The 19,165-nt window shown below is 34.7% G+C and overlaps 3 protein-coding genes and 1 long non-coding RNA gene across 4 annotated transcripts; 2 read left to right on the top strand and 2 right to left on the bottom strand.

Moving 5' to 3' along the window:
* Window positions 1–936: 936 nt before the first annotated feature.
* LOC133797159 (scopoletin glucosyltransferase-like) lies at window positions 937–2,872 on the bottom strand. Its single transcript, XM_062234981.1, has one exon. The coding sequence runs from the start codon at window positions 2,600–2,602 to the stop codon at window positions 1,145–1,147; it is 1,458 nt and encodes a 485-aa protein (XP_062090965.1). The 5' UTR covers window positions 2,603–2,872; the 3' UTR covers window positions 937–1,144.
* Window positions 2,873–3,306: 434 nt separating this feature from the next.
* Window positions 3,307–4,904, bottom strand: LOC133820194 (uncharacterized). The gene has a single exon (XM_062253441.1). It carries the CDS (start codon window positions 4,630–4,632, stop codon window positions 3,307–3,309), a length of 1,326 nt encoding a protein of 441 aa, XP_062109425.1. The 5' UTR covers window positions 4,633–4,904.
* Window positions 4,905–5,315: 411 nt separating this feature from the next.
* Window positions 5,316–6,623, top strand: LOC133816651 (uncharacterized). Its single transcript, XM_062249028.1, has 2 exons — window positions 5,316–5,788; window positions 5,871–6,623. Exons 1-2 carry the CDS (start codon window positions 5,429–5,431, stop codon window positions 6,594–6,596), a joined length of 1,086 nt encoding a protein of 361 aa, XP_062105012.1. The 5' UTR covers window positions 5,316–5,428; the 3' UTR covers window positions 6,597–6,623.
* Window positions 6,624–8,254: 1,631 nt separating this feature from the next.
* LOC133797153 (uncharacterized) lies at window positions 8,255–9,887 on the top strand. Its single transcript, XR_009875617.1, has 4 exons — window positions 8,255–8,337; window positions 8,423–9,257; window positions 9,506–9,592; window positions 9,697–9,887. It is a non-coding gene; the product is annotated as an uncharacterized LOC133797153 (long non-coding RNA).
* The last annotated feature ends 9,278 nt before the right edge of the window (window positions 9,888–19,165 follow it).

The raw sequence follows: 19,165 nt of genomic DNA, 5'->3' as shown, positions 1-19,165 counted from the left end.
GAATTAGGAAGATAGAGTGATAAGAAGAAAACAAACCTAACATGGGCTAAACGGTTTGAATGGAATGTCAAAGGAAATGGCATTATAATGGTTGCTTCCTTTCAATTGCTAGAATAAGTACAAAAATAGTATTAGTTCCACCCATTTTCCAAGTTATATATGTGCATGAGTTGTCTCTTTCGTGATGCAGGGTATGGACGAGTACGGTGGCGAAAATGAACGGAGAAGTGATGAAATTGGCAATTATTAAGAAGAACATGTAGAAAAACTTTTAACTGCCGCAAAGCAAAGCGTGCACTTATGGTCTTTTCACTGTATATTTTGATTAGAGTGTATATTTTGAATGCACTTATCATTGCAATATTATATTATTAAAAACCTATATTAATATAGCAATTATAGGGGCATTCATCGCACTCAAAAATACTCCAAATTTAATTATCATTGATATTTTCAAATACTTAAAAATTAAAAATCTAATTAATAACAAATAATTTTTACTTTTTATTTTTTAACAATATAAAATAAATATATTTTAAAATAAAAATTAAAAATAAATCATAAAATAATTTTTTTTTCTCTTTTGTTCTCCTCATCTTAAATTAAAAGTTTTATTTATTTATTTGAGTCCTCGTCCTTCTCTTTAATTAAATTTTTTTTATTTGTTTAATATTTATTTTAAATATTCATTCTAAAATAGTTTTAATTAATATTGTAAAGGAAAAATTAAAAACGAGTTATTTGTTGATAATTCAATTTTTTATTTTTTAAGAATTTGATTATTATTTTTAAGAATTTTTTTTTTTTTTTTACAAAATATGTATTATTTGGTAGTGGCCAAAGTTCTTGGCAAAAATTGATAATTATTCTACCTATAATACTGTCAAATCAACAAACAAAATACTACATCATGAATGAATCTGTTAGTCAACTAAGTCGAAATGTAACATAAGTCTCATATTTCACTAATTCAGGTAAATTTTTAATATCACAAATCATTATCAAGGCCCGGTTAGTGGTAGTTCAGGAGCAAATATTTGCTCTTAACAAAATTATAAGTAAATTAGACAATTGACCGAATGAATGAAACAGGGTAAATTTTATCATTACAAACAGAAACATCATCCTTAGTTACAAATTCTACTTAAACTGAATCACGGGTGGCTCGAGCCAATCTCAGTTCTTCAAATAAGGCATCCAAATCCTTGTAAGACGATCCACCTTCCTGGACTGCCATTCTGCCCATTTGTGCATGTCCTCTGGCTTTCCTTCTCATTTTTTCGGCTTCATCTCCTTCCATAACTCGTCTCACCGCATTCTCTATAGCATCCCTCCTCAAAAAGTCTCCCCCATTCATCGACCATTTTTTAGCACCGACTCCGATCCCGATTCCAAGAATTTGAGTCACCAACTTCTCATTGTAAAACTGCTCTGCACCAATAGGCCATGCCACCATCGGGAGGCCGGCGCACACTCCTTCCAGCGTCGAATTCCAACCACAATGCGTCACGAATCCTCCGATTGCTTCATGACCAAGAATCACAATTTGTGGTGCCCATCGTCTTATTATCAATCCCTTTCCTTCCATTCTCTCCTCAAATCCTTCTGGTAACCACTCTTCTTTAATCCCTTCTTTTTCTTCTCTCACAACCCAAATAAATTGCTGCCTGGAACCCTCTAAAGCCAATGCGATTTCCATGAACTGTCTTTCTTCAAAATTCGTTATACTCCCAAAACAGACGTAAATAACTGAATTGGGTTTCTTGGAATCCAGCCACTTTAAGCACTCCTGTTCATCAATCGAGGATTCCATTCCCCTTTTCGTTATCATTCCTTTGTCGTTTAAGAATAATGGGCCAACGTGCCATGCCTTGATCCCCAAAACGTTCCTGTAATGATCTGCATAAGTTGGTTCTAGCTCATAGAAGCTGTTAACAAGAACCCCATAACTCCTCATTTCTACTTCATGTATATCCTTGAACAACTTTATGTATTGGGGTTCAGCATCTTCTTTATAAAAATCAGGTACTCTGCTCGCTGTGAATTCAATATCTTCTGGAAAATTGGGAATGATAAATGTTTCATATTCAGAAGATACCTTTTTATGAGGCTCATGTCGTAACACACAAAAGGAAGCGCACAGAGCAAAATAAGAAGTTCCATGAAAGATGAGCCTGGGAATACCAAACATCGCAGCAACATCTGTAGCCCAAGGGAAGAACATATCAGCCACTAGACCATCTGGACGGTGTTGCTCTAAAAGCTGTTCGATTTGTGGCCCAAGCATGCCAATAGCTTTAAAGAATTTTCCAGCCATTTCAGGTGTTGTAGCCATGTGTAAACTTTCCACCTCTTTTGGGAGTCCGACCTCATTAGTGGGAATTTGAATCGTGAGAACGTCGATTTGGGTACCTGATGAAGCCGAGTTTTGATTGACTGCTTCGGATAGAAGTGGTACAAAGTGAGGGGTTATGATAATGGTTGACCTCATGCCACGCGAAGCAAAAAGCTTGGCCATGTCTATGGCTGGAATTATATGACCTTGAGCCATTAAGGGGAAGAAAAATACATGGAGCTGGTGTTGATGTGTTTCAATTTCCATTAGATCAGAAGATTTGGCTACGACCTAAAAGAGTTTTTTGTGTGAAAAAAATAGAAGTAGAGGAGTATTTAAGCCTAAGCGTAGTTTATGTATAAGAGTGTTTGATTACAATCGCCTGAGCTAGTAGTAGTAGGTAATGAACCACTGGGTTTTTCTTTTAATTTTTATTAACATTATTTTTCGAAAAGGGGACGTGTAAATGTGCAACTGTCAGCTTTAGGAGTCACCTGCCTCTATCATTTTGGACTTTTGTGATTGTGTTTCTGGTTCTTTAACGTAAGCATCCAGAATCTGCTAAACACGGTGAAGTGCTATCCCGTGCGTTCTCCTTAGGCCATCTCCAACCCATTACCCCATTATGGTGTTGCACTAACACCAAAACTAAAGAATCTTAACACCATATTTTTTTTCTATTCCAATCACAACACCAAAAATTACACCAAAAAATATATTATTTATTATTATATTATTTTTTAATAAAAATATAATATTCTTTTTATTATTTTATTATTTTATCATTTATTTATTTAATTAATCAATTAAGTAAAAATGTCATTATTAATTACATGAAACTTATTTCATAAATATTAAAACTTGAAAATTATAATAACACATTACATTTTCCTATTTAAATATTACACTACTAAAATAAAATATATTCAATTAACCCTAAAACATAACACACTCTTGAAATATTAATTAAATTAAACTAATTTTCCGATACTATATTCGTCCCACAAGTGTTCAATTAATGCATTTCGAAGTGCAATGTGAGCATCCTTATCTTTGATTTTTCTATGTCGAGCTAGAAATTCTTGAAATCGAGCATCGTCATTACCCACCATCTCAACTTCTGGATCTGGCACTTCGAACCGTTCTTCAATGGGTGCATTAAAGTCACGTTCATCTTCTATTATCATATTATGCATAATAATACATGAAGTCATTATATCATGTAATATCCTCTTATTCCATAGACGCGATGGTCCTGCCACAATGGCAAATCTTGATTGTAATACTCCAAACGCACGTTCTACATCTTTTCTACATGCTTCTTGTTTTCGAGCAAAAAATTGTTTCTTCGGGTCACGTGGCTCACGAATGGTTTGAACGATAGTAGACCATTTTGGATATATACCGTCAGCTAAATAATAACCCATATTATACTCTTTCCCTTTAATGACATAATTAGCGGGTGGAGAAACACCCGCAGCAAGATCAGCAAAAAGATGGGACGCCTCCAACACGTTAATATCATTGTTAGATCCAGGTAGACCAAAATATGCATGCCATATCCAAAGATCATAGTCAGCTACAGCTTCAAGAATAATAGTCGGAGATCCACTACGACCAGCGTATTGTCCTCCCCAAGCCGTAGGACAATTTTTCCATTTCCAATGCATACAATCTAAACTACCCAACATTCCTGGAAAACCTCGACTTTCACCAATGTGTAGTAGCCTTGCAACATCATCAGCGTTAGGTGATCGGAGATAGCAGGCTCCAAAGACCTCGACAACAGCACGACAAAATCGTTTCAAACTTTCCAAAGCAGTAGATTCTCCTATTTTGATGTACTCGTCGGTAGCATCTGCCGGTACACCATATGCCAACATTCGAAATACGGCTGTTACTTTTTGTAGACCCGATAACCCAAGCTTACCGAGTCCATCTCTTCGTTGGACGAAGTAATTGTCATGCCTTTGTACAACATCATAAATATGAAGGAATAAAGCACGACCCATTCGGAATCTTCGGCGAAACATCGAGGTAGAAAATCGAGGGTTCTCTGCAAAATAGTCGTTGAAGAGATTGCGATCAGCATTTTCTCGGTCACGGTTGACTACTATATGACCAGGAATTGAGCCCCTGTGTGACCCTTCGTTATTTTGATGTTGAGCGATGCAAAAATTGTTGTTAGCAGTAATTTGACATACCACTTGTTTTTCTAGATCATCATAATAATCATCATCATCTGAAGAAGAAGAAGACGATGCCAAATAAGATGAACTACCATAATGAGAATTCATCTTTAGTCGTATGTGTAGTTGGTCTACATTAAGCCAATGTTTTATAGTGTAGATATTCACTATCTTCAGATTTCAAATTATTTTGTCTTAAGAAAAGATACTCATAACATTGTATTGTCACATCGTATTTTGTCTTCAGATTTCAAATTATTTTGTCTTAAGAAAAGATACCCGTAGCATTGTATTGTCACATCATATTTTGTCTTCAGATTTCAAATTATTTTGTCTTAAGAAAAGATACCCGTAGCATTGTATTGTCACATCATATTTTGTCTTCAGATTTCAAATTATTTTGTCTTAAGAAAAGATACCCGTAGCATTGTATTGTCACATCATATTTTGTCTTCAGAAAAGATACCCGTAGCATTGTATTGTCACATCGTATTTTGTCTTCAGATTTCAAATTATTTTGTCTTAAGAAAAGATACCCGTAGCATTGTATTGTCACATCATATTTTGTCTTCAGAAAAGATACCCGTAGCATTGTATTGTCACATCATATTTTTTCTTCAGAAAAGATATCCGTAGCATTGTATTGTCACATCGTATTTTGTCTTCAGATTTCAAATTATTTTGTCTTAAGAAAAGATACCCGTAGCATTGTATTGTCACATCATATTTTGTCTTCAGATTTCAAATTATTTTGTCTTAAGAAAAGATACCCGTAGGATTGTATTGTCACATCATATTTTGTCTTCAGAAAAGATACCCGTAGCATTGTATTGTCACATCGTATTTTGTCTTCAGATTTCAAATTATTTTGTCTTAAGAAATCTACCTTCAACATCCCTATATAATGACATATTTTTCACATAAGATGACCACACCTCTTCAACATAGTTCTAAACCAACTTCTTTCTCTTTCAAAATGACTTCAATTCGAACTTCTTCATACTCAATTGAAGAAGATGTGCACTTGTGTCATGTGTATCTTGACATTTCTCAAAATCCAATCATAGGAATTAACCAATCCAGAGATCAGATGTGGGCAAGAGTTGAATTAGCATATCACTCTGGGCAGTTTAGTAGTCAACCTCGACCGAGAAGATCTTTGCAAACTCGAATGACGACCATTCTTGCGGCAATTTCAAAATTGAGGGGATGCGTCAACCAAATTGAAAATAAAAATCCAAGTGGTGCTTCTCAAGAAGATATTGTGAGTATATATTGTTATAGTTTATTTTTAGTTAGTAACTTATTTTTAATTTTATTGACAATATTTATTTATTATTCAATAGTTAAATCAAGCGAAGATGCTATTAGCACAAGATCCAAAGTACATAAGAGGGTTCAAATTTGCTCATGTGTGGTCTATTCTTAAAGATTGTGAGAAATTTACAAATGACAACACCAATTCACCAGCTAGATTCCAACAACAACGTCGTAGTTTCAATTCCCCCCAATCTTGTTCTTCTGGCTTCGAATCACCGACATCAGCACCCACCGGTATGAGTTCATTTGATCTTAATATGAATGAGGAGGAAGTTCCTATTAATTTATCTAAAAGACCTATCGGTGTGAAAAAAGCAAAAGGAAAACAAAAAAGTGATGAACAATTTAAGAAATTAATGGAACAAAGTCAAAAACTTGTTAACGTTATAGAAAAGGGTAACTTTGAAAGAAATGAACTTCTGAGACAAAAGGTTGATGTGGCTAGAATGAGAGAAGAGAATAAAATTTTATTTATGGATATGAATTCTATATCCGATCCAGAGTTTCGCCAATTTATTCAAAGCGAAAGGAGAAAAATTTATAGATCAAGAGCACAAACATCCGAACATGGAGAACAAGGAGAAGGATCTCAATATCAGGGATCTCAATATCGAGCATCTCAGTTCCAAAGATTTCAATATGAAGAAGAACACAGAGAAGGAGCTGAAGATGAACATCAACGATCTCAAAATCCTTCACAAGATTATAGTCAATATTATGACTATCTTGGCGGAACTGGGAATAATTTTTAAAATTATTAGAAGTATGTCTTAGTTTGTCTTGTGTTCTATATATATATATTTATATTGTTTTCCATTTTATGTTTGGTGTATTTGATTTTAATATTAGAATGTAAGTTTGAAATATTTTAATTATCTTTTGTATATTTAATCAATTTCAATGTTAATTTTATTTTCTTATAGTGTAGAGTAAGAATTTTCACACAAATTAAAATAAATTATATAAAAAATTAATTATGAAATATTTGAAATTTTATTTAAAAAATTAAATTATATGTGTATTTATAATTTAAAAAACCCAACATAAAATATAAACCCAAATAATACTCACATGTTTATATATATAAATATATATATATGATATAAATATGTTTATTTTAATAAAAAAAAAAATATATATATATATATACCGTGTGAACAGTGCACGGCATATATGCCGTGTCACTGTTCATCAACTGGTAAATGCATGTACATTTGGAGTTGGGTTGGAGAGAGATTTTTACTCTCCACGGCATATATTGCCGTAATGGAGTGGGATTGGAGATGGCCTTATGTCCAAAACTGAAAGATCACGTTCAATTGAATAAAATGAATGTAAAGTCGTTACTAATTTAAACAGCTTGTACCTTTCAAATCTTTTAAGACATAACCACTGTCTTTTCTTAGAAAATTCAAAAACAAATATGATAAACTATCACTATTACAAAATTGGGTTTTCCCACACCCAATTACGATTGTCATAATTACTTAGCAGGATTTTACACTGACAGTTAAAAACTGTAGGCATAGAAACCAACGCCGATACCTAATAACTGTCACCGTTACTTTTGACTATCGCTATTGACCCTAACGCCAACAGTTAAAATATATCGCTATTGACCCCAACGCCGACAGTTAATTCGAGACTAATGCCGACAGTTAAAATGTGTCGCTGTTGACCTCAACGCCGACAATTAATTTGAGACCAATGTCGATAGTTAAAAATTGTCGTTATTGACCCCAACACCGATAGTTAATAAAAGCTTAATACCGACAGTTAGAAAATGTCACCGAAATTCAAATAAAAAATTATCTAAAATTATAATTAATGAATAATATAATTTAAAAAATAAACTAAATTATGTAAATATATTTATAAAAATAATTTATTAATTAAAAACTTTAAAAGTTAGATTTTCTTTTGTTTATAAATTTTTAATATTATATTAACTTTTTATTTATGATAATTTCTATATCAAAATTTAAATTCATTATGATATAATGAATAATATACTTAAAATTTATTTATTTGACATATTTATGAAAAAATTAATTAAAAAAGAGTTATTTTATTGATTGTTTAAATATTGTAAAATAATTTTAAAATTTCACTAATAATATTGATGTTTTAATTTTTTTAAATCCATGTTGAAAATATTTGAAAAAATAAGCAATAGTTGAAAGTAAATATATAAAAATATGCATTAATTAACAACTTTTAAAATTATTATATAGAAATAAATGTTAATTATTTTATAGATATTTAAATAATAAGTATTAGTTGAATGAGGTTTTTGAATAACTGGTTAAACTTTTAAATAATTTAAAAATATTGAATTTTTAATAATTTTTATTAAATATTAATAAAATAAAACTTTAAAAATAAATATACTTTCTATTAATAATATGAGGAAAAAACGAGGCTTCAACCCTCATTTTCTTCCCTGCCAGTCAACCTCTCATCTCTCTGCGCGAAGCCAGGCAAACGACTTGGGTGAGCGACAACAGCCCAGGCGAGCTACTCATTCTCTGTACTCTCTCGATCTTCGTCTTGACTTATTCGTTATTCTCACTTGCAGGATGACACTAAGGATGGCTCGCAAACAGTGGTGAACACCGACAATAAATGAGTTGTACGACTCAGACGGCGTCGATGTGGACATCGTCGGAGTTGGGTTCACATAGGGATGGGCTCACGAGGGATTGTATTATTGATCTCTTTATTTGATTCTTTTAGCTGAGAATTGGTTGTGAAACCAAGTTTGTCAATTAAAGTTTGTTAATTCATTTATGATTTATTTCTTCGTACATCCATTTTATAGTTGATCAATTCATCTTAACCCATTTTTATGTTTAATCTAGGTAATTGAGTTCTTAAAATGAATTTTAAAAATGATTGGGTTTTATCTACTTGTATAGTCTATTAGCTTTAAAATGTTGTTATTCTGACATTTTTATTTGAAATTGTATGGATAACAAAAGACAATATATGGTAATAATTTATCAGGTCTATGCCTGTGTGTTCTAGATTCATATTTTTATAAAGTACCAGTTTAAAATTTTCTAGAGAACTTAATTTATCAAACCAAGTAATGAGAATAAAACTCAATAATGTGTCAAAGTGACAAGTGGAAGAAAAAAAATGACAACACTTAAGCTTCTGAAAAGATGTGTTTTGCTAATTATGCTTAGAACACAACATATAGAGTTAATGTTTTTTTTTACTAATTGACAAGCTTTGATTTGAATTGCAGTCACATGAGGTGATATATCATTTCATTTTTTTTTTCTTTTGTCAAGGTTAATCTCTTTGCAAAGCATATTGGCAAATCAGCCGAGCAAATTGAAGCTGACATCAGGCGTCCAAAATATTTTAGTCCCGGTGAGGTAGTTGAATATGGTGTCATAGACAAGGTATTATTATCAATAGTTGAAATTGTCTACAAAAAAAAAAGATTTAATAGTATGGTTACCTAAATTACCATGTTTCCTAACTTTCTCTAGGTTACTTGAATTTGAGACTGTTGTAGAAATAGCTCCTTTTATATATTGCCCTTCTGAGCTGAAATCATATTCGAAAGTTTGGTTAAATTTTGTCTCGTGACTTATGGTTCTTATAGTATCCTGTAGGGTGACTCCATTTATTGATTTGTTGCTTCCAGGTAAGTTCACGGTAGAAGGTAACAAGTAGCATCTCAGGAATGCGTGAGACTGTTGAAACAAGTTTGCTTTTACAACACAGGGCAAAGGTATATCTCTATTTCTTTTTGTCTTTCTCACAGTTATGACTGTCACGCTAATCATAGTCTGAACTATTGAGAATTCTAACTCTTTTTTTTTTTAATTGTTGTAGGAAGTAGTACCAATTCTTACTTTGGAAAGACTATTGGTAACGATAGTGAGTACAAGGACAAGAAGAAGAAATATATGTTGTTGGACAATGAATTTAGTGTTTTATTTTATTTGTAATTTTTATTAGAGTAAATGATTATTTGTAAATACTTTGTATAAGTTTTGTTATTTTAATCTATACTATTTTATATATGTATATAAATGTTTAATTTAAATCATAACTTTTAATTTAAAATAAAAATAAATAATTTTTTTGCAAGCAACGACGACACCTAATAACTGTCGGCGTTGTCAGCAACTGCGACACCTAATAACTGTCAGCGTAGCCAGCAACGACGAGACCTAATAACTGTCGGCGTAGCCAACAACGGCAACACCTAACAACTGTCGGCGTAAATACCCCTACGCCGGCATAGGCAAATACGACAGTTAATCGACTGTTGTCGTTGCTCAATAACAACAGTTAAAAACTGTCGGGAAATCCCATTTTTGTAGTAGTGTATTGTTCATATATAAAATAATAAATAGAACAAAATCTTTAATTAAAATTTAAATATTCAAAGTACCAAGTGCGGAAATCATAAAGACGTAATTTAAAAGACGCAAAAATAACAACGTCATCCTCGATCGATCCCATCATTTCATTTCTTTAGTTCTTACCCAATACACAAGCCAAAGCCACCTTGATCTGTCTTGCCTCCCATGTTCATTTTCCTTCACAATCTAAATAAAAGGGAATGAGTCTAATGTCCAGTAAGGAAAAACTACTAAATCATAAAACATGAAACATAAAATAGACTTCAATATTAATGGTCATTAACTCATTACGTAGTATGTGATAAAAACCGGTATAGTCCTCTTATTTTAACTATTATTTCAGAGGTAGGTTTAGACACAACAATAGTCTACGATAACAATAAAAATATCGGGATTTGCTATCTAAGCAACCATATTTTTTGAGTGACTAAAGACATAAAAAAAGCGTACAAACACATAACACAAAAAATCTAACTTATTTTCCTTACCAAAATCGAGATATTGAAGACAAGTACGGGATTGGAAAGTCCTAAAACCAAACATTAAAAACCATAAGTTTCCTAAAGAAAAGAGGATGAAGAGAATATCTCAACCATCGGGATAAAGACTTACCAAAAATCTTAGGTTTCAAAGAAATCGAGTACCTAATCAAAAGTCATTATGACGAGTTAGGATTTGGATTAAAGGAGAGGAATAGAAATAACTAAATTTGAGGATTAAGAGTACCCTAGATAGCTTAGAGTTTCGATCTATACAAAATCACTGAAATCCCACTATAGTTTACTTCCCAAGTGTTTAGAAAGCTTAGATATGAAAGCTTTAACCCCAAAACCCTAGTATTTCTCTCTAGAACGAAAATGGCAGCTTGGAGGCTCCGAGACATGTTTGAAAGATGATGCAAATGACTGAGTGAAGGGTCCTATTTATACCATTCAAGGAGTAAAATCACTCCCATTAAAAAGAATAAATAAATGAATAAAACTGGCACTTTCCACTCAACAAATGCCCAGAACTCGGTCAAAATTGTTTAGGATACAAGTCCAAGCTGTTAAGGATTGATTCTAGCTTCAAATTCCACAGAAATTCAAAAGTGGCACACACAACCAATATATTGCCCACTATAGGCGATATATCGCATGTCTTGATTTTTCGAGGCCCCGTTGTTTTGATCATGCAAAGTCAACGTGTTTTTCCGTATTAGCATAGGCGATATATCGCCCCAAATAGTTGCAATATCTCGGCTTACGCTTACGTACTAAACCACATTTTTTCACGTTTTAAGCACAGTCAAAGCTATTTAAACCACTTTGACTGAGTAATACGAGATCCTAGCATCTGAGGGAAGGTTCTAGACTTCCTAGGATTATCCTTGATTATTTTATTCATCTAAAATCCTTAAATTCTTGATAAATATACATATGACAAATGTCACATTCTTAATTATTCTATTTCAATATTTGGTTATAATAAATAATATTTCTACGACCAACTACAATAATTAAACCTTATGATAAAATTAATATTTCTAAACTATAGACTAAACTTATAAAATTCATAACTTGCTCTACAAGTTTCCAAATAATTCCCGGCTTGGACCAATATATTGAAAATTAAAATATTACAGCATAAGATAATAATATCTAACTAAGTAAAATTCTGAGGCACTACAATTCTCCCCTATTAAAAGAATTTCGTCCTCGAAATCTACTTACCATACAATTCCGAATACTGTGTTTGGATTTCTTCTTCCAATTCCCACGTTGCCTCACGTTCTGTGTTATTACTCCATAAGACCTTGACTATTAGAATACTCTTCGACTGTAATTCCTTCACCCCTTTTGCAGGATGCGAACCGGTCGTACCTCATAACTCAATTCTTTCTGGAGTGCTAACGTATCGTACTCGAGCAAGTGGGACAGGTCTGACACATATCTACGCATCATCGAGATGTGAAACGCATTGTGGTTGTCTGCTAGAGCTGGCGGTTGTGCTAGTCTATACGCTACTGGTCCCACCGTATCCAATATCTCAAAAGGACCTATGTATCGGGGACTAAGTTTTCTTTTATTCCCAAACCGCTTAACTTCTTTCATTGGAGATATCCTTAAGAAGACTTGATCTCCGACCTTGAATTTTACATCTCGTCGCTTGGCATCCACATAACTCTTTTGTCAACTCTAAGCAACGAGCATATGCTTTCTAATTAGCTCCACTACGTCTTAAGCATCTCTAATAGCCTTGGGTCCAAGCAGTTGTCTTTCTCATACCTCGTCCCAATGTAACGACGACTGACATTTCCTTCTGTAAAGTAGTTCATAGGGTGCCATATTGATTGATTCCTGGTAGCTATTATTGTAAGAGAATTCTATGATAATAGCTTCCAGGATCCTCCGAAGTCCAGTACACAAGCGTGCTACATATCTTCTAAAATTTGTATGGTATGCTCGGACTGTCCGTCGGTTTGAGGATGAAATATCATATTGAGACTTAGTTTGGTACCCATGGCTTGCTGCAAGCTTCCCCAAAATCTCAATGTGAATACCAAACCTCTGTTAGATACTATGGTCTTAGGGATTCCATGGTGTCGTACAATTTCTTGAACATAGATGTCTGCGTACAAGTCCGCAGTGTACGTAGTCTTGACAGGCAGAACGTGAGCTGACTTTGTGATTCTATCCACCACTACCCAAGCCGAGTCATGCTGCCTGCTTGTCTGTGGTAGTCCTGTTATGAAGTCCATGGATTTGTCTTCCCACTTCCATTCCAGAATACTAATTGGTTGTAACAAGCCTGGGGATCGTTGATGTTCTGCCTTTACTTGTTGGCATGTTAGGCATTTGGACACATACTTTGCTACGTCTATCTTCATTCCCGGCCACCAATATAATCCCTTAAGGTTGTGAGTCATCTTGGTGGCCCTGGGTGCACTGAGTATGGGGTAGTGTGTGCCTCCTCCAATATCTTCATCTTAATCCCTTGGTCATTCGGCACGCATACTCAACCCTTATATTTCAAGAACACATGTCCTGATATAGAGAACTTTGTAGTCTTGCCTTCTTTGAATGCAACTATATGCGATAGTAGCATGTCATCATGCCCTTGCCCAATCCGTATATCCTCTACTAAACTTGATTGGATGGACAAGTTAGCCAGTTGACCCATGACTATTTCTATCCCAGCATTAATCAGTTCTTGCTGTAGCGGCTTCTCAATTTCAGATAATGCTGTCAGAGTTCCATAATTCTTCCAACTTAATGCATCTGCAACAACATTTTCCTTTCTTGGATGGTATAGGATTTCGCAGTCATAGTCCTTTACTACTTCCAACCATATGCGTGGCCTCATCTTGAGCTCTTTTTGTGTGAAGAAATATTTTAAGCTTTCGTGGTCCGTACAAATCTCACACCGTTCTCCATATAGATAGTGGCACCAAATTTTTAGTGCGAAGACCACCGCTGCCAACTCCATATCATGTGTTGGATAGTGTTGCTTAGATTCCTTCTGTTGTCTTGAGGCGTAGGCTATCACCTTGTCATTTTTCATCAGCACGCAGCCCAACCTTTACTTGGATGCATCACAGAATATTACAAACTTGTCGCTGGGTGTCGATATGCAAAGCACTGGTGTTGAGCACTATTTTTCTTTGAGCAACTGGAAGCTTTCCTAACATTTATCCGTCCAGTTGAACTTCTGATATTTTTGGGTCAGGTTGGTAAGCGAAGTGGTTATCTTAGAAAGCCTTCCACAAACCTCTGGTAATAGTCTGTGAGCTCGAGAAAACTTCTAACCTCTGACGCATTCTTTGGTCTTGGCAAATCCTTCACAGACTCTACCTTAGTTAGGTCCATTGCGACTCCATCCTTAGATACTATGTGCCTAAGGAACTCCACTTGTGATAAACAAAATTGGCATTTCTTAAACTTGGCATAGCGTTGGTGCTCCTTCAGTTGCAGCATGGTCAACCTTAAGTGTTCCTCTTGCATGACTTCGTCCTTGGAGTACACCAATATATCGTCAATGAATACCACGAAGAATTTGTCTAAGTAATCCTTGATGGCTTGGTCTGATAAATCCCAAGTCTAAGAGCTCTTGTAACTGTTTTTTTAACTCCTTGAACTCGGTAGGTGCCAACAAATATGGTGCTTTTAAGATAGGCTCAGTTCTCGATACTAGTTCGATTGTGAAGTCAATTTCCCAGTTAGGGGGTAACCCTGGTAAGTCATCAGGAAATATCTCTAGAAATTCCATTATAATGCAGACATCTCCAACCTTTAATGGTGTTTCCCGTGCAACATCTGTGACATTTTCTAAGAATGTGTGACATCCTTTCTCTATCATCCTCTGTTAAGAGATGAGACAAGTGGTGTCCATAGTCCTAAAACCATGCCCATAAAACACAGTTTCTAACCCTCAGGGGTTTCGAACGCCACTTGCTTGCATCGACAGTCGATGGTTGCGTCATGTCTTGCTAGCTAGTCCATGCCTAGTATTACGTAAAAATCCTTGATCTTTAGCTCTATCAGATCTCCTTCTAGCTCCGTGTCCTCGACTTTCATCGGTACTCCTCGTACTATCCGTGATGATAGAGCAATTTTGCCCGAAGGCAGTTCCGTAACAAACTTATTTCTAAATCTTTCACAAGGTTTGTCTAGTTTCTCTATCATTCCTAACGAGACATGCGAGTGTGTTGCTACCGAATCAAACAATACTGAACATATATTATCGAGGATAGGAAGCTGATCTGTGAACACCTTTTTACTGGTTTCAGCTTCTCCCTGGGTCAAAGCGAAGACTATGGCTGGATCCATCTTGTTATCTTTCTTCTCTTCTACTTTGAGCAGTTGACATTCTCTTTTTAAATAACCTTCTTGGCCACACTTGTAGCAACCCTTGTTGTTTGCATGACACTCCCCAGTATGTCTCTTCTTGCACTTCAAGCATTGCGAGTATTCCACAAAACCTAGCTTGTTATTGCCGTTGTTGGTCTTTGCTCTTTTGTCAGCGTCGATCTGCTTATTATCAGGATACTTCATTTTATGTCCATTATTGTTATGCTGGTTTTTGTGGTTTCGACCATTCTGAGTTTGATTATGCTGCTTGGGGTTTGACTTTCTCACCTCCTCCTTGCTAACATGTGCATGGAGCCTCTCCACCTCTATATCCATTTCCAGGACATTGGCATAAGAAGTTGTTCTAGGGTTTTCCAGCTTAACCCCTAAGGTGATCTTTGGTCTGAGCCCTCTGGAAAAATTTGGTTACCCGCAAGTAGTTGTTCGAGACTAACTCTGGTGCGAACTTTGCTAGCTGATAAAATTGGCGAGCGTACTTGACTACCGACAAACTTCCCTGTTTCAGGCTGAAAAATTCTTCCACCCTTGTAGCAATGACTGCTGAATTATAATACTTGTAAAACAGCTCCACAAATCTCTCACAAGTCATGGTGGTGATATTGTGAGATTGTTGTACCAGATCCCACCAGATTATGGCATCCTTTTTTAGTAAAGAAGAAATGAAGGATATGCGGCCTGCGTTGGCAAGGTTCATGTGTTTCAGAATCAGCTCTACATTCCTGAGCCACTCCTCAGTCAAAGGGGTCGTTTGTCCCTTCAAAATTCGGAGCGTGCTGCTTTCGGAAACACTTATAGACTGGCTCCATGTACAGAGTTGGATAGGGTGCAAAATTTTCCATTAGCCATCCCCCATACGAATATCCTCCATTCGGATAGCTTCCATTTGGATATCATCTGTTCTTCTCTAGCAAGGATGCTTGAGCTACTGGCCGAGGCTGAGGTTGCTGTTGTTGCCACTGTAGTTTTCTACTTGTCGTAACTAGATAACTTCAACGTCGTTGTTAACCGGAGGTGGTACGTTCCTATTAAGAGCAGTAGTGGCAGCAAGTCTTCCCTTTCTTCAGACTAGAGGGGTCTCGAGTGTCTCGTTGGCGGTACTAGGGGCATTGTCATTAGTGCGTGCAGACCTTTGGAGTGACATCTTTGGCAGAGTTCTAATAGTCGAGAGAAACAAGTTAGAACTTACCCTAATAGTTTCTAAGGCAAACACTTAGTCTAAGGAAGCATAACTCAGACCTATCAGTTATGATTTCTTATAAAAATTTATGTAAGTCATCTATATAAATTAGGGTGTGTTTCTATACTTAGACTATTAGGCCATCTTTATTATTTGCTAAGTTTGTTTCTAACCACCCTATATGACTTAATTCTTAGGCTCAAAACTTGTCACTGTTCCAAAGTTGACCATAATCAGGGAAGACTAGGATCAGTAAAATCGTTCCCATTACTATGGCCACCTAAACTCTCAATACAAAACCTAGTCCATTGATTTGTATCCACTCTCACTGAAATAAAGCAATTATTTATTGAATTTATTATAAATTAATTATGATTTCAAAAATAATTCAAATTTCATATATACCATTAAAAAATAATAATAACTTTATTCATTTGGAAAAAAAATTTCACTTATTACAATAATAATTCAAAATAAATAAAGAAATAATACCAATAATAACTAAGGTAAACATTCTAAAAGGTAGCATCTTCTACATTTGTTCCTTCATCTAAAATATCATCAGTTATTTCCTCATAATCATCATTATCATAATTCTCGAATCTACTACGAGAATGATTTATTAGGATATTATTCTTTTATTCATTGGTGATTTGAATCTCAAACCTATAGGTAAACCTAAGTATAAGAAAATAATATCTAATAGCTACCGGTAAGTTATCCTCATTATCTAGAGCTTCCAATATTTCTTTCAATTTGGAAACTACAAAAGGCATATCTCTGAAAAGCCTAATTACTAGGGCATTTGATCCATGGCTCTCATCATAATTTGCCTAGTGATTTGAGGGTGAGCTATCTCCTTGTGAAAATGACCAATGTTTGAGTGATTTGTTCTAGCACATTTATTGTATCATTTGTCTCTCTAATCCTTTTCAATGCCTTAATGGCATGGACATCCTAATAAGTCATGGCTCCATTAATTTTGTCTTAAAACATATTAACTAAAACGTTAGTTTTAACATAAGCATAATATTCATAACATAAACTCTTACATTGGCGGTTAGACCCGGAGCTTTTGCCTGTGTATCAAGGAGAACTTTATGCATATGAACCATGTCTCTGATATCCACTGTAAAGACCTGACTAATTTAAAGACCTCAGACCTTTAAAATTACTAAGAAATAACTACTATCTTTTGGATATATACAAAAAATAATCAAATTTTATTTTTAATACATAGAAAATCCGAAAGAAAATACGGGATCCCATTGTTCATAAATCCCATTGTTCATAAATAAAATAATAAAGAGAACAAAATTTTTAATTCAAAGTACTGAGTACAGAAATATAAGGACATAATTTAAAAGATTCAAAAAGTAGCAAAGTCATCATTGATCGATCCCATTAGTTAATTTATTTATTTCCTCACCCAATACACAAGCCAAAGCCGCCTTAGATCTGTCCCCCTTTCCATGTTCATTTTCCTCCACAATCTAAATAAAAAAAGAATGAGCCTAATGCCCTTATAGAAAACCTACTATGACATAAAACATAAAATAGACTTCAATATTAATGCCATTAACTCATTATCGTAGTATGTGATAAAAACCGTTGTAGTCCTCTTATTTAAACTATTATTTTAGAGGTAGGTTTAGACACAACTATAGTCTATGATAACAATAAGAATCTCAAGATTTGCTAACTAAACAACCATATTTCCAGAGTGACTAAAGAAATAAAAAAATGTACAAACACATAGCACATAAAATATATATTTTTTCCTTACCAAAATCGAGATTTTGGAGACAAGTGCGGGATTGGAAACTCCTAAAACCAAACATTAAAAACCATAAGTTTCCTAAAGAAAAGAAGATGAAGAGAATATCTAAACCATCGGGATAAAGACTTACTGAAAATCTTAAGTTTCAAGGAAATCGAGTACCTAACCAAAAGCAATTATGACGAGTTAGGATTTGGATTAAAGGAGAGGAATAGAAATAAACTAAATTTGAGGATTAAGAGTGCCCTAAATAGCTTAGAGTTTCGATCTATACCACAATCACTGAAATCACACTAGAGTTTACTTCCCAAGTGTTTAAAAAAGCTTAGATTTGAAAGGTTTAACCCCAAAACCCTAGTGTATCTCTCTAGAATGAATATGGAAGCTTGGAGGCTCCAAGAAGTGTTTGAAAGATGATGCAAATGACTGAATGAAGGGTCCTATTTATACCATTCAAGGAGTGAAACTAACTCCCATTAAAATGAATAAAAATGACACTTTCCGCTCAATAAATGCCGAGAAATTGGTCAAAACTGTTTAAGAACAAGTCCAAGCTGTTTAGGATTGATTCTAGCTTCGGATTGTATGGAAATTCAAAAGTGGCACACACAATCGATATATCGACCACTATAGGCGATATATCGCCTGCCCTGATTTGTCGAGGCCCCGTTGTTATCCAAAAAATTAGCATTGATGACGTGGCAAGTGATCCCTGGACACGTGGCTGACACCTGGAAACGTTCTGCTAGAGTATCGACTAGAGGACATATTAGAAGCAATAAACGGTCCAGTCTTACCTGCGACCAGGCTGGTCGATAGTTCCGCATATAAGGCAACATTAATGGGAAGATCTTTGTAAATCTCGAATTTTTCTCACACAATCTCCTGAGTATTCGATTATTTAGGAAAGAATATCTGTAACAATTTTCTGTAATCCCCCTTGAGCCTATAAATAGCAAGAGATAGCTCAAGAGAGGGGACTTTTTGGCTTTTGAATCATTAGAGACTATAGTAATTTTCCTAGTAATATTGTATCATTCTTCAGAGGTTAGTGAAACTCATTGAACCCTAGTTCTTTGATCATTCTTCTGATTTTTATATCAATATCAGTCTAAGTGGACGTAGG

Source organism: Humulus lupulus, chromosome 1 (assembly GCF_963169125.1).
Source record: "Humulus lupulus chromosome 1, drHumLupu1.1, whole genome shotgun sequence".
Lineage (NCBI taxonomy): Eukaryota > Viridiplantae > Streptophyta > Magnoliopsida > Rosales > Cannabaceae > Humulus > Humulus lupulus.
This window is presented reverse-complemented; position numbering and strand designations above follow the sequence as displayed.

Excerpts from the sequence above, each read along its gene's own strand:
- LOC133820194 (XM_062253441.1), bottom strand. The coding sequence starts at position 4,632 with ATGAATTCTCATTATGGTAGTTCATCTTATTTGGCATCGTCTTCTTCT.
- LOC133797159 (XM_062234981.1), bottom strand. The coding sequence starts at position 2,602 with ATGGAAATTGAAACACATCAACACCAGCTCCATGTATTTTTCTTCCCC.
- LOC133816651 (XM_062249028.1), top strand. The coding sequence starts at position 5,429 with ATGACATATTTTTCACATAAGATGACCACACCTCTTCAACATAGTTCT. Across the intron at positions 5,789-5,870 it reads GTGCTTCTCAAGAAGATATT|TTAAATCAAGCGAAGATGCT; the intron begins GTGAGTATATAT and ends ATTATTCAATAG.